Source organism: Doryrhamphus excisus, chromosome 5 (genome assembly GCF_030265055.1).
Source record: "Doryrhamphus excisus isolate RoL2022-K1 chromosome 5, RoL_Dexc_1.0, whole genome shotgun sequence".
NCBI classification, from domain to species: Eukaryota; Metazoa; Chordata; class Actinopteri; order Syngnathiformes; family Syngnathidae; genus Doryrhamphus; species Doryrhamphus excisus.
Window position 1 is genome coordinate 19095741 of NC_080470.1, and position 15934 is coordinate 19111674.

The 15934-nt window shown below is 41.9% G+C and overlaps 1 protein-coding gene across 6 annotated transcripts in view; it reads left to right on the top strand.

The window, feature by feature from the left end:
* The window catches only part of elavl4 (ELAV like neuron-specific RNA binding protein 4), a 124117-nt gene that overhangs the window by 59894 nt on the left and 48289 nt on the right, over window positions 1-15934 (top strand). For all 6 annotated transcript variants that reach the window (XM_058074393.1, XM_058074395.1, XM_058074392.1 and 3 more), the window contains one exon: window positions 941-1187. In XM_058074393.1, the coding sequence (XP_057930376.1) occupies window positions 941-1187 (247 nt within the window). The remainder of the gene's footprint in view (window positions 1-940; window positions 1188-15934) is intronic.

The following is a 15934-nucleotide window of genomic DNA, read 5'->3' on the forward strand; positions in this document are numbered from 1 at the left end:
GAGTTCAATTCCACCCTCGGCCATCTCTGTGTGGCGTTTGCATGTTCTCCCCGTGCACGATTGGGTTTTCTCCGGGAACTCCGGTTTCCTCCCACAACAGGAATTAAGGAATTAAAATTAAAAAAATAATGGCTCCCTGTGATGTCACAGTGTGCCGGACTGCCCGTATGTACGTGTTAACTGTACAAGTCAAGTGTGACCAATCACAGCGGAGTGGGCGAGGGCTGTGTGTGAAATAAACTAAAAGTCCAAGGAAATAGACCTGGAATAGGTGCCGATTCTAGAAGATCTAGAAAGCTGCCTGTGTTGGTTATTGTGTGTAGCTGCTCTATAGGAGTCCACAACATGTCCATACAAAGGGGCGTTTAAAAGAGCAAAAGGACCCAGGGACAAACACAACTCTGGTCTCTGTGGTTCACACAGTGACTTCCTGTTCAGTGCAAAGTCAGCTTCAAAATAAAAGTAGGGCAATATTAACCGGCATCCAGCTGTATGTCATTAATTCTTATATAAATCAATAAAATGATGATAACATACTTAAAATGAAGCCCGACACAACATTAGGGGTTTATAGCCACTTTTATTATTTTTTTTATGTCTCAAATATTATTTGAGACAATATGTTTTTTTTGGCTATTTTATTACAAATTTTATCATAAAATTGCATATCCAAAATTATTGACAATGCATGCATATCCAGTGCTGTAAATATATAGCCTCCATCAGGAGCTAGACGACTTAAGGGCAAGTGCAGCAGCTTAAGAAAAATGAAGAAAACCTGCTAAGCTTCAGTTATGACTAAATGAAAAATGTATTGATTTTTTTTAGCTCCTACTAAATTATCAGGATCCTTTAGAAAGGTCAAAGGTCATGTATTCACTTGGAATTGTTTGGGAAAGAAAAAATCACGCCGCCCATCCTCTTCCTCCACCTCCCCCAGATCATCAGTAACATGGAGGCTCCGGTGACAAATGGCCCCAGCGGAGGGGGCACCACGGCCAACGGCCCCACCAGTAACAGCCGCGGCTGCCCCTCGCCCATGCAGACCGGGCCCACAAACGACGACAGCAAGACCAACCTCATTGTCAACTACCTGCCCCAGAACATGACCCAGGAGGAGTTCCGCAGCCTGTTCGGGAGCATCGGGGAGATCGAGTCCTGCAAACTGGTGCGCGACAAGATCACAGGTACAGAAGGGGTCTTTTTACGACAGAGACTAGTCCACATGTGAGGGTGATAAATAGGCCAGGAGGGCCGAATGTTGTGTCTTAGAGTTCCCAGTGAAACGTTAACATGAAATTTTGACGTGTTTACGTTTGGCTGTGATGTCCCTCAAGGTGTCCTTGTAGCATGACACGTAACAAAAGTGTCAAAAAATAAAAATAACTGGCAGGTCAAAGCAATTTAAATATTTAATTCCAGGAATAACAAAAAAACATTCGCCATAAAAAGGTAATGATGCACGCACAAATGTCCCAAATAAGAACGATCACGTCTGGCTCGGTCTCAGGCACACCATCCTAGAGACAGGAAGTCAGAGGTGCTTCCTGTCTTCTCATTTATGCTAGCGCCATCTGATTGCCGACTCAACACACCTGGGATGTTATGGATCTTTCCACCTGGGACGTTATGGATCCTTCCACCTGGGATGTTATGGATCGTTCCACTTGGGATGTTATGGATCTTTCCACCTGGGATGTTATGGATCCTCCCACCTGGGATGTTACGGATCCTTCCACCTGGGATGTTACAGATCCTCCCACCTGGGATCTTATGGATCCTTCCACATGGGATGTTATGAATCCTTCCACCTGGGATGTTACGGATCCTCCCACCTGGGATGTTACGGATCCTCCCACCTGGGATGTTACGCATCCTCCCGCCTGGGATGTTACGGATCCTCCCACCTGGGATTTTACGGATCCTCCCACCTGGGATGTTATGGATCCTCCCACGTGGGATGTTACGCATCCTCCCACCTGGGATGTTACGCATCTTCCCACCTGGGATGTTACGCATCCTCCCACCTGGGGTGTTACGGATCCTCCCACCTGGGATGTTACGAATCTTTCCACCTGGGATGTTATGGATCCTCGCACCTGGGATCTTATGGATCCTTCCACCTGGGATCTTATGGATCCTTCCACCTGGGGTCTTATGGATCCCTTTATTTACATTTCGACAAAATGCACTAAAGTTTTAGGACTAAAAACTTGTGTCATGTTTGCAGCTCAGGCTATTTGTGACTATGAGACGGGGAAAATGGCGCCTTTGATAGTAAAGGTTGCCGACCCCTGGCCTGCATTAAAAGGTGACGGTTGCAAAACGTCCTATTCATCAAAGAAATGGAGACGGCAAAACGATTTTCCTTTAAATATGATGATTAGGGCTGCAACTAACCATTCCGTTCTGAATTAATTTGAAGCTTGATGTTTCGATTAATCCAGTAATTAATTAGGCCAATATGAACCAAACACCAGCAGTTTGTGGTTTTTCAGGCTTCCGATTGGATCAAACGTGCATACCAGCTGGTGAATGGGGTTTTAACCCCGCCCTCTACACGGTAAACACGGTAGCCGCGGAAATCGATCACGTGCTGGTGCCAGCATTTCGTGAAGAACGGGTGCCCACGTTGCCTCCTGCAGCACCTCCGCCCTCCGTGTGGGCGCCACGTGTTCTCCAGGGGTGTTTGAATTAAGCAGCGCTTCCTGCCGCTAATCACGGCTGTAATCTCGGCGTAGTGGATGTGTGGGTGGCGGTGCGGCAGATGGATCACGGGGGCGGGGCGGGTGCATCCCTGGGATAATGCTCCATAATGGCTTTCATTTTAGATCCTACTTACTGACACTCCTCTTCTGATAATCTGGTTAAAGAGCAAACAGGCGGCGCCGATGGCCACGCCGCCGTGGCGGTAAACACGACGTGGATGCAGGGAATAAACACGCGTGTGCGCCGCCGATTTGCGAGCAAAGTCAGTCGGTGTCGTTTGTTTTTATAGTCAAGTTCCGGCGAATGCGTTTGGCAACTTTTGAAGATACTCTTCAGTCGCTCCTCTTCAGAGCCATCTTCCTCTTTCGTCGTAATGGGCCACAAAATGGAGTCGGTCGCACCAGGATAATGGAGGCTGTTGTGTACAAAAATAACACCGGGATACCGCATGCTGTCATCATCACCACGGTCTCCCTCGGCACGATTTTCCCCTTAAGTGTGATTTTCCATGCGTCGAGAAGGCAGCTAAGAGTTAGAAAGCGCTCAAACATACTTGAATCCGAAATGTAGACTTTTGATGGCGTAAACAAGCATTTTTTATCCAGTCTGTTTTCGCTCTGACGAAATTGCAACTTCCTTCGACTGGAGACGACCTTGAACCCCCCACCAATTGCAGCAGAGATCACAGCAACAATGCACACTATACACAATTTGAGTATTTTATTTTGAAAGTCGGGCTGCACCGCGGTCGAGTGGTTAAATAAAAAATTTAAATTTAAATTTAAATTAAATTAAAATTAATTATATAGTATACAATTATTATTATTATTATTATTATTATTATTATTATTATTATTATTATTATTATTATTATTATTATTATTATTATTATTATAATTAACTGTATAATTATAGCATAACATATTTCATACAGTGTAATTGTAGTTTTACATGCAGAAAATTGAAAATTTTGCTATGTGGTAGAATGTAAATGTATGCATGAAGAGTAGTAGCTCTAGGACGGAGCCCTGTGGCACGCCGGTGTGACATTTGATGACAATATAACCTCAGGTTTTGTCATTGAACCATTCCATAAAATCAGTCAAAAACTGAAACATATGAAAACCAAAGCGGCGCAGACCTCACAGCGAGGAGACCCGAGTTCAATTCCACCCTCGGCCATCTCTGTGTGGAGTTTGCATGTTCTCCCCGTGCATGTGTGGGTTTTCTCCGGGAACTCAGGTTTCCTCTCACATTCCAAAAACATGATTAAAATTAAAATTAAAATTAAAATTAAAATTAAAATTAAAATTAAAATTAAAATTAAAATTAAAATTAAAATTAAAATTAAAATTAAAATTAAAATTAAAATTAAAATTACTTAAATATCTTATTACTTAAATAAAGGTAGTCTTTATTTTGTTTATTTATTGTCATTTTATTTATTACTTAAATAACTTATTACTTAAATAAGGGTGTCGATCGACTTCACCCCGTGCGAGTCTGAGCTTTTTTTCCTGTCACACACATATACCAGCGAGCTGGTACTACAGCACAAGGCCTGTTAGCACGTTAGCAAAGGACAGAGTAGGAGCTATGATGCTAATTGGAAAATAATGTTGGTCAATGAAGCACTGTGGTCTTGTGTATATCCCCAATACTTGTTGGTAGTACTTGTATTTGTTAGTACTTGTGTTGTGAAAGAGCCGCTGTCAGAACGACAGCCAAAGAAATTGTGGCGTGAGTTTGATGCGTCTCCCATCGGTCTTTGCCGACAAGGTGCGAAAGAGACTCGGTTTTCCCTGGGTGGAACCCCTGTCAGCTCCGAGCACGGCAGTGTAGCGTGAAGCCTCTTCGGGCAGGCGTTGGGAGAACCGGTGTCAGGTTCAAACTCCTGTGACACTTTTAAAAACACTTAAATACAGAAATACAGAAGAGACAGACAACAATATTCAAAGTTACTCGCAGCGAGGAAAGTGAAACCACATACACAGTGACATGCCGCTCCACTTTGAATTCTCTTTTCGGGGGTCCCTACTACATGGTCGTGCAACTCTAAGGGGGGGGGGGGGGGTCAGTTGCACAAGCTGTATTTGTTTGTCTATGTGTGAGAGTAATTACTTTTATTGTTTTATGAGTTCTTATCTTGACACATTCTTGCAGGATTAACATGAGCATCTGCAGGGTCGCTGTTGGCGCATCCAGGCACCTCCAGGACCTGGGGGTCGCTGGGGGTCTCTAATCAGGGTCACGGGAACATTCTATTGTCTAAGCAAATGGATATAAGGGTGATAACTAACATTATATTAATTCTATCTACATTTTATTCTAACAACCGGGCTCCAACTGTCACACCGGCTGACTTCAGCTGCTTGAAAAGCCTCCTCTGTGGTTGTTTGCTCGCTCCCCGCCTCTCCCCCTTCCTGCCTCCCCGCTCGCCCGGCCGGCTGCCACCGCCCGGCGTTCTCATAACAGGCCGGGGACCAGCAGGTTAATCTTTTATTTAATGCTCCCCTACACGCACTTCGCCGCAGCCCACACACTTTAAGCCCCAGGCATTCACCTGTGAATGCGCTGTCACCTTGCATACTCTTAAGGCTAAGATATCACAGAAGTGTGTCATTGTTTGAATTAAGTGCGCTTACCCGTAGACGCTTTGCAGTCGGAGCGCCGCGTTCACTGTAGCGAGGGAGGGCACGGTGCTTTTGACACGCCAGAAATGATTCCATTGACAATACTTTTCATACGTCATTCTTAAAAGTGTCAATTTCCTGCCTTTTTCTGCTTTAAAAGTCACGACTGGATGGAGATCGGCAGCCGAGCGCTCATCTCCATACAAAGAGCTGTTTGAATCCATACAGACGTTGCAATGACACACATCATTTTTTTGTATAAGCGAGCTGTCTGTTGCAGAAATGAAAGTATGCCTTTTTTTTCATAAAAAAAATTGAAAAGAAAATAGCTTTTCAAGCTCCAATCGGAATCGATTTTTTTTACCGACATGAAAGATGCCATACTTAAGCGCACTTAATGAAACCCTTTTTGTGTGCATCGTCACCTTCCATGTATCACATTTATACAAGAAATCTGGCGAGCTGATGCAAATCGTAATGACACTGTAGCAAGCCAAGCAGATGTTGGCTATGAAAAATAAATAGACTGCGATGTCAGCTGCGGAGTCTGACAGGCAGCATGCTAAATCCCCGCCGTGGAAGCAGCTCCTGTGCCCTTTTTCATACCGCATTATTGTTAGAATGCGTTTCAAATGTCCGTACTTCACAAAAAAGACTTAAGTTTTTTTTTTTTTCCAGTTACACTTCATAGTCCTGCTGGTCCCGCAACTTCAATCAATATCAAAAAATATATAATTTAACATACGCTGCTTTAAGTTTAAGCAGGGTGCTGTTTGGCGACACCTTGTGGCCGCTACAATTCATTCAGTTGAGATCATGATGCAGTTTGCCACACAAACTAAATAGTCGACATTCTAATGGAGACTACGTGTCTGTAGGTCAGGGGTGTGCAAACTACGGCCCGCTAAGTGCTTGAATTCGACTCGCCCGTTCTCTTCTTGGCAATCCTGCCATGAAGAGTTTTGAAGAGTTTTCACTACAGGAACATAAATCTGTAAATGTTTCCTTTTCACATACAGTAGAGTTTTTCTTTATCTTTGTCAAGCTGCTGCTAAAGTCAGCTGCAAAATGGTAATCAATTCACAGTTCCACATGTCCAAAAGGAGTAGGAAGAAGCAAAGCTCATTAAATCCTACCCCTCCATCTGGTACTTTTACAATCGGTAACTGTTACATTTGTTCACTTCCTGCTTTCCCAATATAGTTTAAGGTTTTTTTTTTTTACTTTATTAAATTTTATTTCATCTTTGTTTTTTTATTTTATAAAATTTTCATTTTATTTTTTCAAATTTTTAAATTTTTTGTCACATACCAAAGTAGGAGGTGATATGAGCATCCAATGCCATAATGGGTACCATAGTAAGTGTCAATATAGTGATATATATAGCACATCATGACTGGTTCAAGACTCTTCATCCTTGGATTTAGCAAACATCAACTGCTTGTATTGTTTCTTGAATTGGCTCATCGTTGTGCATTGTTTGATTTCCTTACTCAATCCATTCCATAGTTTGATTCCACATACTGAAATGCTATGGCTAGCATAACGTAGTCCTAGCATAGAAGTGTTTCAAATGTACTTCTTCCCTGAGATCATATTTCTCCTTTTAAGTATTGGATGACATTTTTAGCTAATTGCTTATTTTTAGCCTTATGCATTATTTTAGCTGTTTGAAGATGAACTATATCAGCAAGTTGAAGTATTTGTCATTTTACAAATAAGGAGTTAGTATGTTCTCTGTAGGCGGCATTATGAATTATCCTTACTGGCTTTTTTTGCAGTACATTTAGCGAGTAAAGATTGCTTTTATAGTAAAAGCTATGTAAAAAAAAAAAGATAAACAAAGAATATCTTTACACCCCTAATGCATAATTTCTCACCTAAAAATAAAATAATAAATATTTTTTTAATTTAAAATGTATTTTTTTAATAATAAATAAAAATAAAATATAAAAACAAAAACTTGAATTATTTTAGGAAAGCAGGAAGTGAACAAATGTAACAGTTACTGATTGTAAAAGTACCAGATGGAGGGGTAGGATTTAATAAGTTTTGCTTCTTCCTACTCCTTTTGGACATGTGGAACTGGGAACTGATTATGGGATGCACTCAATTGTAATCTGATGCATGTTCAAATGAAATTAAACAATTACCATTAAATATTAGTGGTAGCCCTCCTACTTCTGAAACAGATTATATGCATTTGAACCAGATCTGAAACGCTTGGACTCAATCAAATAATCTCCATCCAGCAAGACTTGACTCGCGCTGACGACTTGCTCAGCAGCGACGCGCGCGAGAAGTAGCAGTCATGTCACTACGATTCATTTACGACAATCACGCACCGCTCTCTCTACGCTGACAAACCAATTCCAGTGGAAAAGCCTTACCCGAGCGATGACGCGGCGGTCTGGAGCGGTCCCGTGTGAGGCTGAAATGGACTGAAGGGTAAAGATAGCGTGAAGGAGGCGGACAGCATGGGATGAAAAAGGAGTTTGACGTCTCCAAAAAGCCAGGTATTAAAAGACCTGCCAGGGCTTCGGGAGTGCAGAAACAAGCTGGCAGACATAAAACTTTCAGCGTCCCGGGAACATCCTGTTTTCGTCCCCCCTTTTCTCTTAGCCAGCACCATTCCCCGATCCTGCCCCCATCTCACTTTGGACCCAGAATTGGACATGCTGGGAGCTCGCTTGGCTGCACTGCCCCAGCTCTGACCCTCATTTAAGGCTGCCTCTGTCCCCTCTTGTTCCAGTCTGAGTGCCCTTTACATGGAACACAGAACATGCAGATGTCCCCTGCGTTGGCATCCTATCTGAAGGTCGGATTTGCCTCAGGGTTGGTTTCCTCACCCAAGGTCCCACCGGATGCCTCCCTCCTGGACGGGAGACAGCCAGACATTCACTTTTAACCCGGTGCCTGTGTGCTTCAGGGGGCCAAGGGGGGGCGGACAGCAAAGGGGGTCGGCTCTCTCCTCTCTGCAAGCAGGTGAGGCGGGTCAGTTTTTGCCGGGATGACATAACGGGGTTATCTGAGACTCAAAGGGGCCGCTCTGTCTGCTGTCAGCTAGCCTTGCAGTACTCGGCTCCGCTCCGCCGCCAGCCCACACACTGCAGGCTGCAGTCCGCCGGCCCCGAGCTCAGGGAGCCACCGTGAGGGGGTGGTTTACGTGGATGCATGTGTTTGTCCCTGAGCTTCTAGGTGGGCAAACGTGCGTCTGTGTGTGTTGGTGGAAGCTGGGCCTTGGGAACTCAGTGTGGGAGCCTCCTGACTGCAACATTGGCTGCTACCTTGGCAACCCAGGAGGGAAAGATGTGTTGAATGAGTGAGTGGGAGATGATCCACTGTAGATATGTGTGCGGGGGATGTGGCTCTGTTTATGAATTTAGCTATTTAAACCGCCAACTGTAGTGCCATTATTTAAAGCCCGGTGGTCTTTTGTTCTCGTGGTGGTCTTTGTGTAACCTCTCTCAATTGCCTGGCCTTATTCCCGCCAAGTTCTTTAACCCTATGATGACTCCGACATGTGTATGATAACTTTGGATACATTTTGTGGCGGCTAAAAAAAAATATAGCAAGGTATTTTCCAACAACATGAGAACAGATCGCTACTGCAACACAAATATGGCGGATGTTCCGCCAAAAAATGTTGTTTTATTACTTTCAAAATTCCATTTGCTTTTAAAAATATTGCATGAAAAAAACAAGCTTCTCTGGGTGTCCCTTAATTTGGTTCCAGACCTGACTGCGTTAAATTAATTTCCACATTATAGGATTCAGCCTTTTTTTTTCGTAAACGTAAAAAAAACGGAGTGCACATATAGGGTGTCCATATACCGTATTTTCTGGACTATAAGTCAATCCGGAGTATAAGTTGCATAAGGCTAAAAATGCATAATTAGGTAGAAAAAAACATACATAAGTCGCTCCGGAGTATAAGACGCACAAGACCAAAACTGTATAATTTGGTAGAAAAAAAACATACATAAGTCAATCCGGAGTATGAGTCGCATTAGGCTAAAAATGCATAATTAGGTAGAAAAAAAACATACATAAGTCGCTCTGGAGTATAAGTCGCACAAGACCAAAAATGCATAATTTGGTAGAAAAAAAACATACATAAGTCGCTCCAGAGTATAAGTCGCAAAAGGCCCACTTTAATGCGCACTGGAGTATAAGTTGCATTTTTTGCGGGTAATTTATTTTCCAAACTACTTGACCAAAACAGACATTACGTCCTCTTGGAAGGCATGTTCTAACAATAAAAGAATAGAGAACAGGCTGAATAGGTGTAAGATATGCTAACACAATGCTTATTCAGCTACACAAAAAATAAACATGAACAGAAAAGGTGTCCAGTGTTTATGTAACATAAACACTTTTTTCATGTATAAGTCGCTCTGGAGTATAAGTCGCAGGAACAGCCAACCTATGAAAAAAAAAAGTGCCACTTATAGTCCGGAAAATATGCTAAACGTAAGTTAAATTGCTTGTATATTTCTTAGCTACCCTTTTGAATGTTAAGTTTCTGTGTGATGACTTCAGTGGGTTGACCAGCTTGTTGTGAGTTTGAGTGATTGGCTCCTGCCAAAGAAAGAGCTACTGTTTCATTACTGACTCACAAGCGGTACAGTATTTGAATATGTAACATAAACACTTTTTTTTCATTTATAAGTCGCTCTGGAGTATAAGTCACAGGAACAGCCAACCTATGACAAAAAGTTCAACTTATAGTCCGGAAAATACACGGAAGGTACATTGTTTTATCAGAGCTTGTTCAATGTGCTATAATCAGACATCATATGTAGCGTTTTATCACACTCGACTGCAAGAGAGCCAAAAACTGGCAACACAGTGCCAGCGTGGTTCAAGTTGATTTTTGAAGCATAATGACACATTTCCATAGTGGCAGTCAAAGGAGTACAATGGCGCAATGTCAAATAAAAGCTTCTTCTTGGTAGGGAGCACTCCAGATCAAAGAGTGCGTTGCGAGCCTCGCCTGATGATAGAAGCGGACGAGGACGCTTTCATGTCAGTATTGCAGGGCTCTTAGTCGGGAAATACAACAAAAATCGCACAGCATAATGGCTGCCAATATGCCACAGGAGTCCTTGTCTGCCGGAAGATTATAGCACAGGACTGCGACCCCGTACTGCCTGGATTGCGTAACAATATACGCTATGTATGATATACATTAGCACTGCGTACATCAAATGTTAAGTTGTCAGGTTCAAACTCCTGTGACACTTTTAAAAACACTTAAATACAGAAATACAGAAGAACAATATTCAAAGTTACTCGCAGCGAGGAGAGTGAAACCACATACCCAGTGACATGCCGCTCCACTTTTATTCTCTTTTCGGGGGTCCCTACACATGGTCGTGCAACTCTAAAAAAAGGGGGGGGGGGTAGAGACAGGCATTTGCACGAGCTGTATTTGTTTGTCTATGTGTGTGTGTATATGTGAGAGTCATTACTTTTATTGTTTTTATTGCTGTTGGTGCATCCAGGCACCTCCTGGACCTGGGGGTCTCTGGGGGTCTCTGATCAGGGTCACGGGAACATTCCCTCTTCAGCACATTGAAACACTTTCTATTGTCTAAGCAAATGGATATAAGGGTGATAACTAACATTATATTTATTCTATCTACATTTTATTCTAACAAAAGTGCCTACATAGAATTTGTAGTGTTTATGCACGGTGACTTTTCACGTACTTGTACACTCACTTTCACACTTCCCTCCCCTGGAGCTCAATAATAAATAACGTCTCAGCACCAGTAGCCACTCCGTAGAAATAGCAGCACTTTTCCCTCGCATGCCAAAAATTCCTATACGTGTGTACTTTTTCTGCCAAAAGAGCGCCGCATTCGCACCCTCCTACTCCCAACCTATACCGCATAAGTGATAAAGCAACGCTATAGCGATTGCAATTGCCTGCACAAACATCCTTACAGTATCCTATCATAACCAGCCAGGCTTCACGTTAATACTTTGACATCGTTTTCATTACCGAGCCACCTTTTTATGAACCGCCGAGCCGTTTTGGTCGCATGAAATGGAACAACTGGCACAGCACGGCAGCGTCACATCAGCGGCGAATGAATATCTAACCTCATTAAAAGACCATTATGCACAGCAATGCATCATTTGCTTTCTTGCTTTTAATTGTCAATTAAAATATATAAGTTAGTGTTTCCATTAAGCTCATTTATCAGCGCTAAGGCTGATTCTTTTGTTAGCTAAAGCCCCATTACGGCGTATTCATAGCGCGTTCCAATAGCTTCTCTATTTGATGTCAGATGCTGTACTTACTGAAATTATTTTTCTGTAATTATCATTAACCGGTATAATCGCGCTGAGTAGATGAATTCTGTAATTGGGTCTCTGTCTCCGGCAAAGCGTGTAGCCAATCCAGGAAATACGGCGTTCTGTTTTCTGGCCATCAAATCGACCCGTACGGAAACACAAAGGTGTCAATACTTGTTACCTGCTGCAGTAAATGTACTTTTATTAATTTTCAGTATCTCACAAAAGTCAGTACACACCGACCATCTGTACTGCAGTATATCTTCTGAAGGGACAATGCGGTATACATCCGGTCCTTGTCTACACCGAGCAGCGTATTTGTAAAACTCTTCGTTTGTGAAAAAATGGTCTCCACACAACTTTGAAAAAAACACGTAACCGCAAAAATGCTAAAAACACCGACAACGACAATAGCGAGGACGGTGACATTCAGGAATTGATGACTTCCATGTAAACGTTCTTACACCAGCTGGCAGTGATCCCCGGTCTGACCCAAAACAGGCATCGGAAACTGTTACCAGGAAGATCAGAATCAGAATCGCCTTTATTGTCATTTTATTGCATACAACGAAATTTGAGTGCAACTCCATGGTGCATTTAGTAGAAACTAAAAATAAAAAATAAGGGAAAAAATAAAATAAGTAATAAGAATATTTATATTCTTATTCCTCCCTCATTATTATTATTATTATTATTATTATTATTATTATTATTATTATTATTATTATTATTATTATTATTATTATTATTATTATTATTATTATTATTATTATTATTATTATTATTATTATTATTATTAAATATAAATATTCTTATTCATTATTTTATTTTTATTATTTTTATATTCTTATTCCTTATTTTTATAATAAAATTAACAAAAATAAAATAAGTGACTTAAGGGAACTTGTTTTATTTTTTTAAATTATTTTTATAATAAAAGTCACTTATTTTATTTTTATTATTTTTATCATAAAAATAAAATAAAAAATAAGGAATAAGAACATAAAAATAATAAAAATAAAATAAGGAATAAGAATATTCATATTAAACAATAAAAATAATAATAATAATAATAATAATAATAATATTTAACACAATCTACGGTTAACAACTCAATTGTCTGGTAATTGTGGTCATGGTCATGGGGCTGCATGAGTGCTGCCAACATTGGGGTTGCAGCTGCGGTTCATTGATGGAAACGTGAATTCCGACATGCTTAATCACGTAACGAAAGTTCAGGTTTGAGCCTGTCCAAGCAGACTTTAAGCAAATGTGGGTTTACTATTCCAGATATTACAATGGAGGGATGAACCGCACAGTCCCAGTTGGTGAGGTTGAACCACGTTCTGTGAAGTCCAGGAGGTCCTATCCCGTCAAGGGGGGCTTGTATTCATTTGCATGCTTACAGATGATCAAGACAAACAACTGGACGTGTCCCTCATTCCATCCTTGTTGTTATCCACTTAATAGTTTAGTAAGAGCCTCCCCTCCAGGCACACCATGAATCATTGACTGGATATCTGCCAGACTTCCAGCCCTCACCGTCCTACTGTGAGGACGCACTTTATTACTTGTGTGTGTTTCTGTGATTGAGTGATTATGTACGTGTGCGTTGGCGTGGCTGCTCCCACCCATCCACGACACCCGGCGGTCTACCGGTTGTTCCCCGCTGTTAGGTCCTCCATAGCAGTCGGGAAGAAGTGGGTGGAATCCCCTCCTGTGTCTTTCCCGGTGCTGCCGGCAGATGTCTGTCTCCGTTTTGCCTCATCTCCATGCCCGCTTGGGAACTGATGACATCCAGAGAGCCCCTCTTCGCTGCAGCCCCGAGGCCTTCAGAGGGAGTGAAGCCGGGAGTGGGGGCGGATACATATGGCGGTGCCAGACTTTGCTGTGCATACATACAACAAACACAAGTGTACAGAAAACTCATTGAACTTGAAAAAAAACATACATGCTGGTATTTTTGACATGGGACTGTGTAGGCTACCGATTGGCTAGCTTCCATGTCATATAGAATTACATTATTATAGATTATTTTTAACTTCTTTAAAGAACGTTCAACGGTCTAGTGTAGGGGTGTCAAACTCGTTTTAGCTCTTTCTTTGGCAGGAGCCAATGACAAGCAAGCGGCGAACTCACAACAAGCTTGTCAACCCACTGAAGTCATCACACAGAAACTTAACATTCAAAAGGGTAGCTAAGAAATATACAAGTAATTTAACTTACGTTTAACATATTTTCCGGACTCTTAGTGGCTTTTTTTTTTTCATAGGTTGGCTGTTCCCGCGACTTATACTGTTTATGTTTATTTTTTGTGTAGCTGAATAAGCATTGTGTTAGCATATCTTACACATATTCAGCCTGTTCTCTATTCTTTTATTGTTAGAACTCGCCTTCCAAGAGGACGTAATGTCTGTTTTGGTCAAGTAGTTTGGAAAATTAATTACCCGCAAAAAATGCCACTTATACTCCAGTGCGACTTATGTATGTTTTTTTCGACTTAATTGTGCTTTTTTGGCTTTGTGCGACTTATACTCCGGAGCGACTTATAGTCCAGAAAATACGGTAAATTACCCGCAAAAAATGTGACTTTTACGCCAGTGCGACTTGTTTGTTTTTTTTCTACCTAATTATGCATTTTTGGCCTTGTGCGACTTATACTCCGGAGCGACTTATGTATGTTTTTTTCTACCAAATTTTGCATTTTTGGCCTTGTGCGACTTATACTCCGGGGCGACTTATAGTCCAGAAAATGCGGTAAATTACCCGCAAAAAATGTGACTTTTACGCCAGTGCGACTTATGTATGGTTTTTTTCTACCTAATTATGCATTTTTGGCCTTGTGCGACTTATACTCCTGAGTGACTTATGTTTGTTTTTTTCTACCTAATTATGTATTTTTGGCTTTGTGCAACTTATACTCCTGAGTGACTTATGTTTGTTTTTTCTACCTAATTATGCATTTTTGGCCTTGTGCGACTTATACTCCGGAGCGACTTATAGTCCAGAAAATACGGTAATTATGACTCTTTTTATGTCCCTATTCCCTTTGTCTGGCGTTAGTTATGTTTTCGTTATATCTTTTCTGCCATTGTGTTCCTCGGTAAATGCTTGCCTTGTTCCGGGCCCTTCATCACACATGTTTTAACGAACACAGTGTCGCAATTAGCTGGCTTTTACTGCTGCTTCACTGACCTGTGAATATTGACTGTGGTTTCCTCAGATCCACCACCAATTCATTTATCGTCTCTTTCCTCACTTGTCCATGTGTTTTTTTTTCCGCCATGATGGTTAAAATAGGACGATTTATGAATATTATTTGATAAATAATGTCAAGTTTGCTGGAAGTTCGACACCCCTGGTTTAGTGGTTGACTTGGTTGTCTCCATCTGTGCCCTGCGATCCGCTGTTCTCCCAAAGATCGTAGGGTTATACTGCGACTCGCTGCAATAATGGAGAGCGCACTTTTAACGCTGATCCGTCAAGCGACCCAAGCCAGAGTTGGGTACTCGGACTCAGTCCACTTCTTTGTTGCACACCAGGATGTGGTAGAACATATTCACACTTGACCAAAGGAACCGTACTAGCGGAAGTCTTAGTAACTGGAGTCAGGAAACTGCAATATCGAACATTTGGATCCCGCTCTCAGACATGCCCATCTCTTATGTTTGCCCTGATTTCCAGGTTTAAAGTGAAGATTTGTGCATTCTTCAGGATGAAAGGAATTCCGAACAAGAACTATAACTGTACTAGAATGGAATACATTCTCTTAAGCCACGCCAACCTTTCCACAAAGTTTCAGTGGAGTGGTTTTTAGTGAAATCCTGCTAATTATAAAATGACCCGAAACTCTAAGAGCTAATGGCCGCTGTGGAGTACCTTTCTTCTTCAGGGCACCAATTAACACACTACTCTACCTTTGGTGCAACATGTATGTCCACACCACTTTACGCCACTTTGTACAGTAGTAGCATTCACAGCTAGTTGGCCCAGTTTGGCTGCTTGGATGACTCTGTGAGTGCTAAGAGTCTTGTTGCCATTAAGCACCTGTCAGCCCCCTCTAGACGGCCCTACACGAGTGCTCTTCACCAGAACACTTAATTTCCAGCAAACCCTCCGGTATCGCAGCGCTTGTCAGACCTCACATTTCTTGCTGGAGATGATGGGAGAAGGGCGAGGAAGTGGGAGGCAAGGGCAAAAGAGATGGCGAGAGCTCGACTGGAGTGTAGCAAGCAATTGATGCACCAGTAGTCAGACATGTATGTGATCTGTTTCAGTGTTCTTCT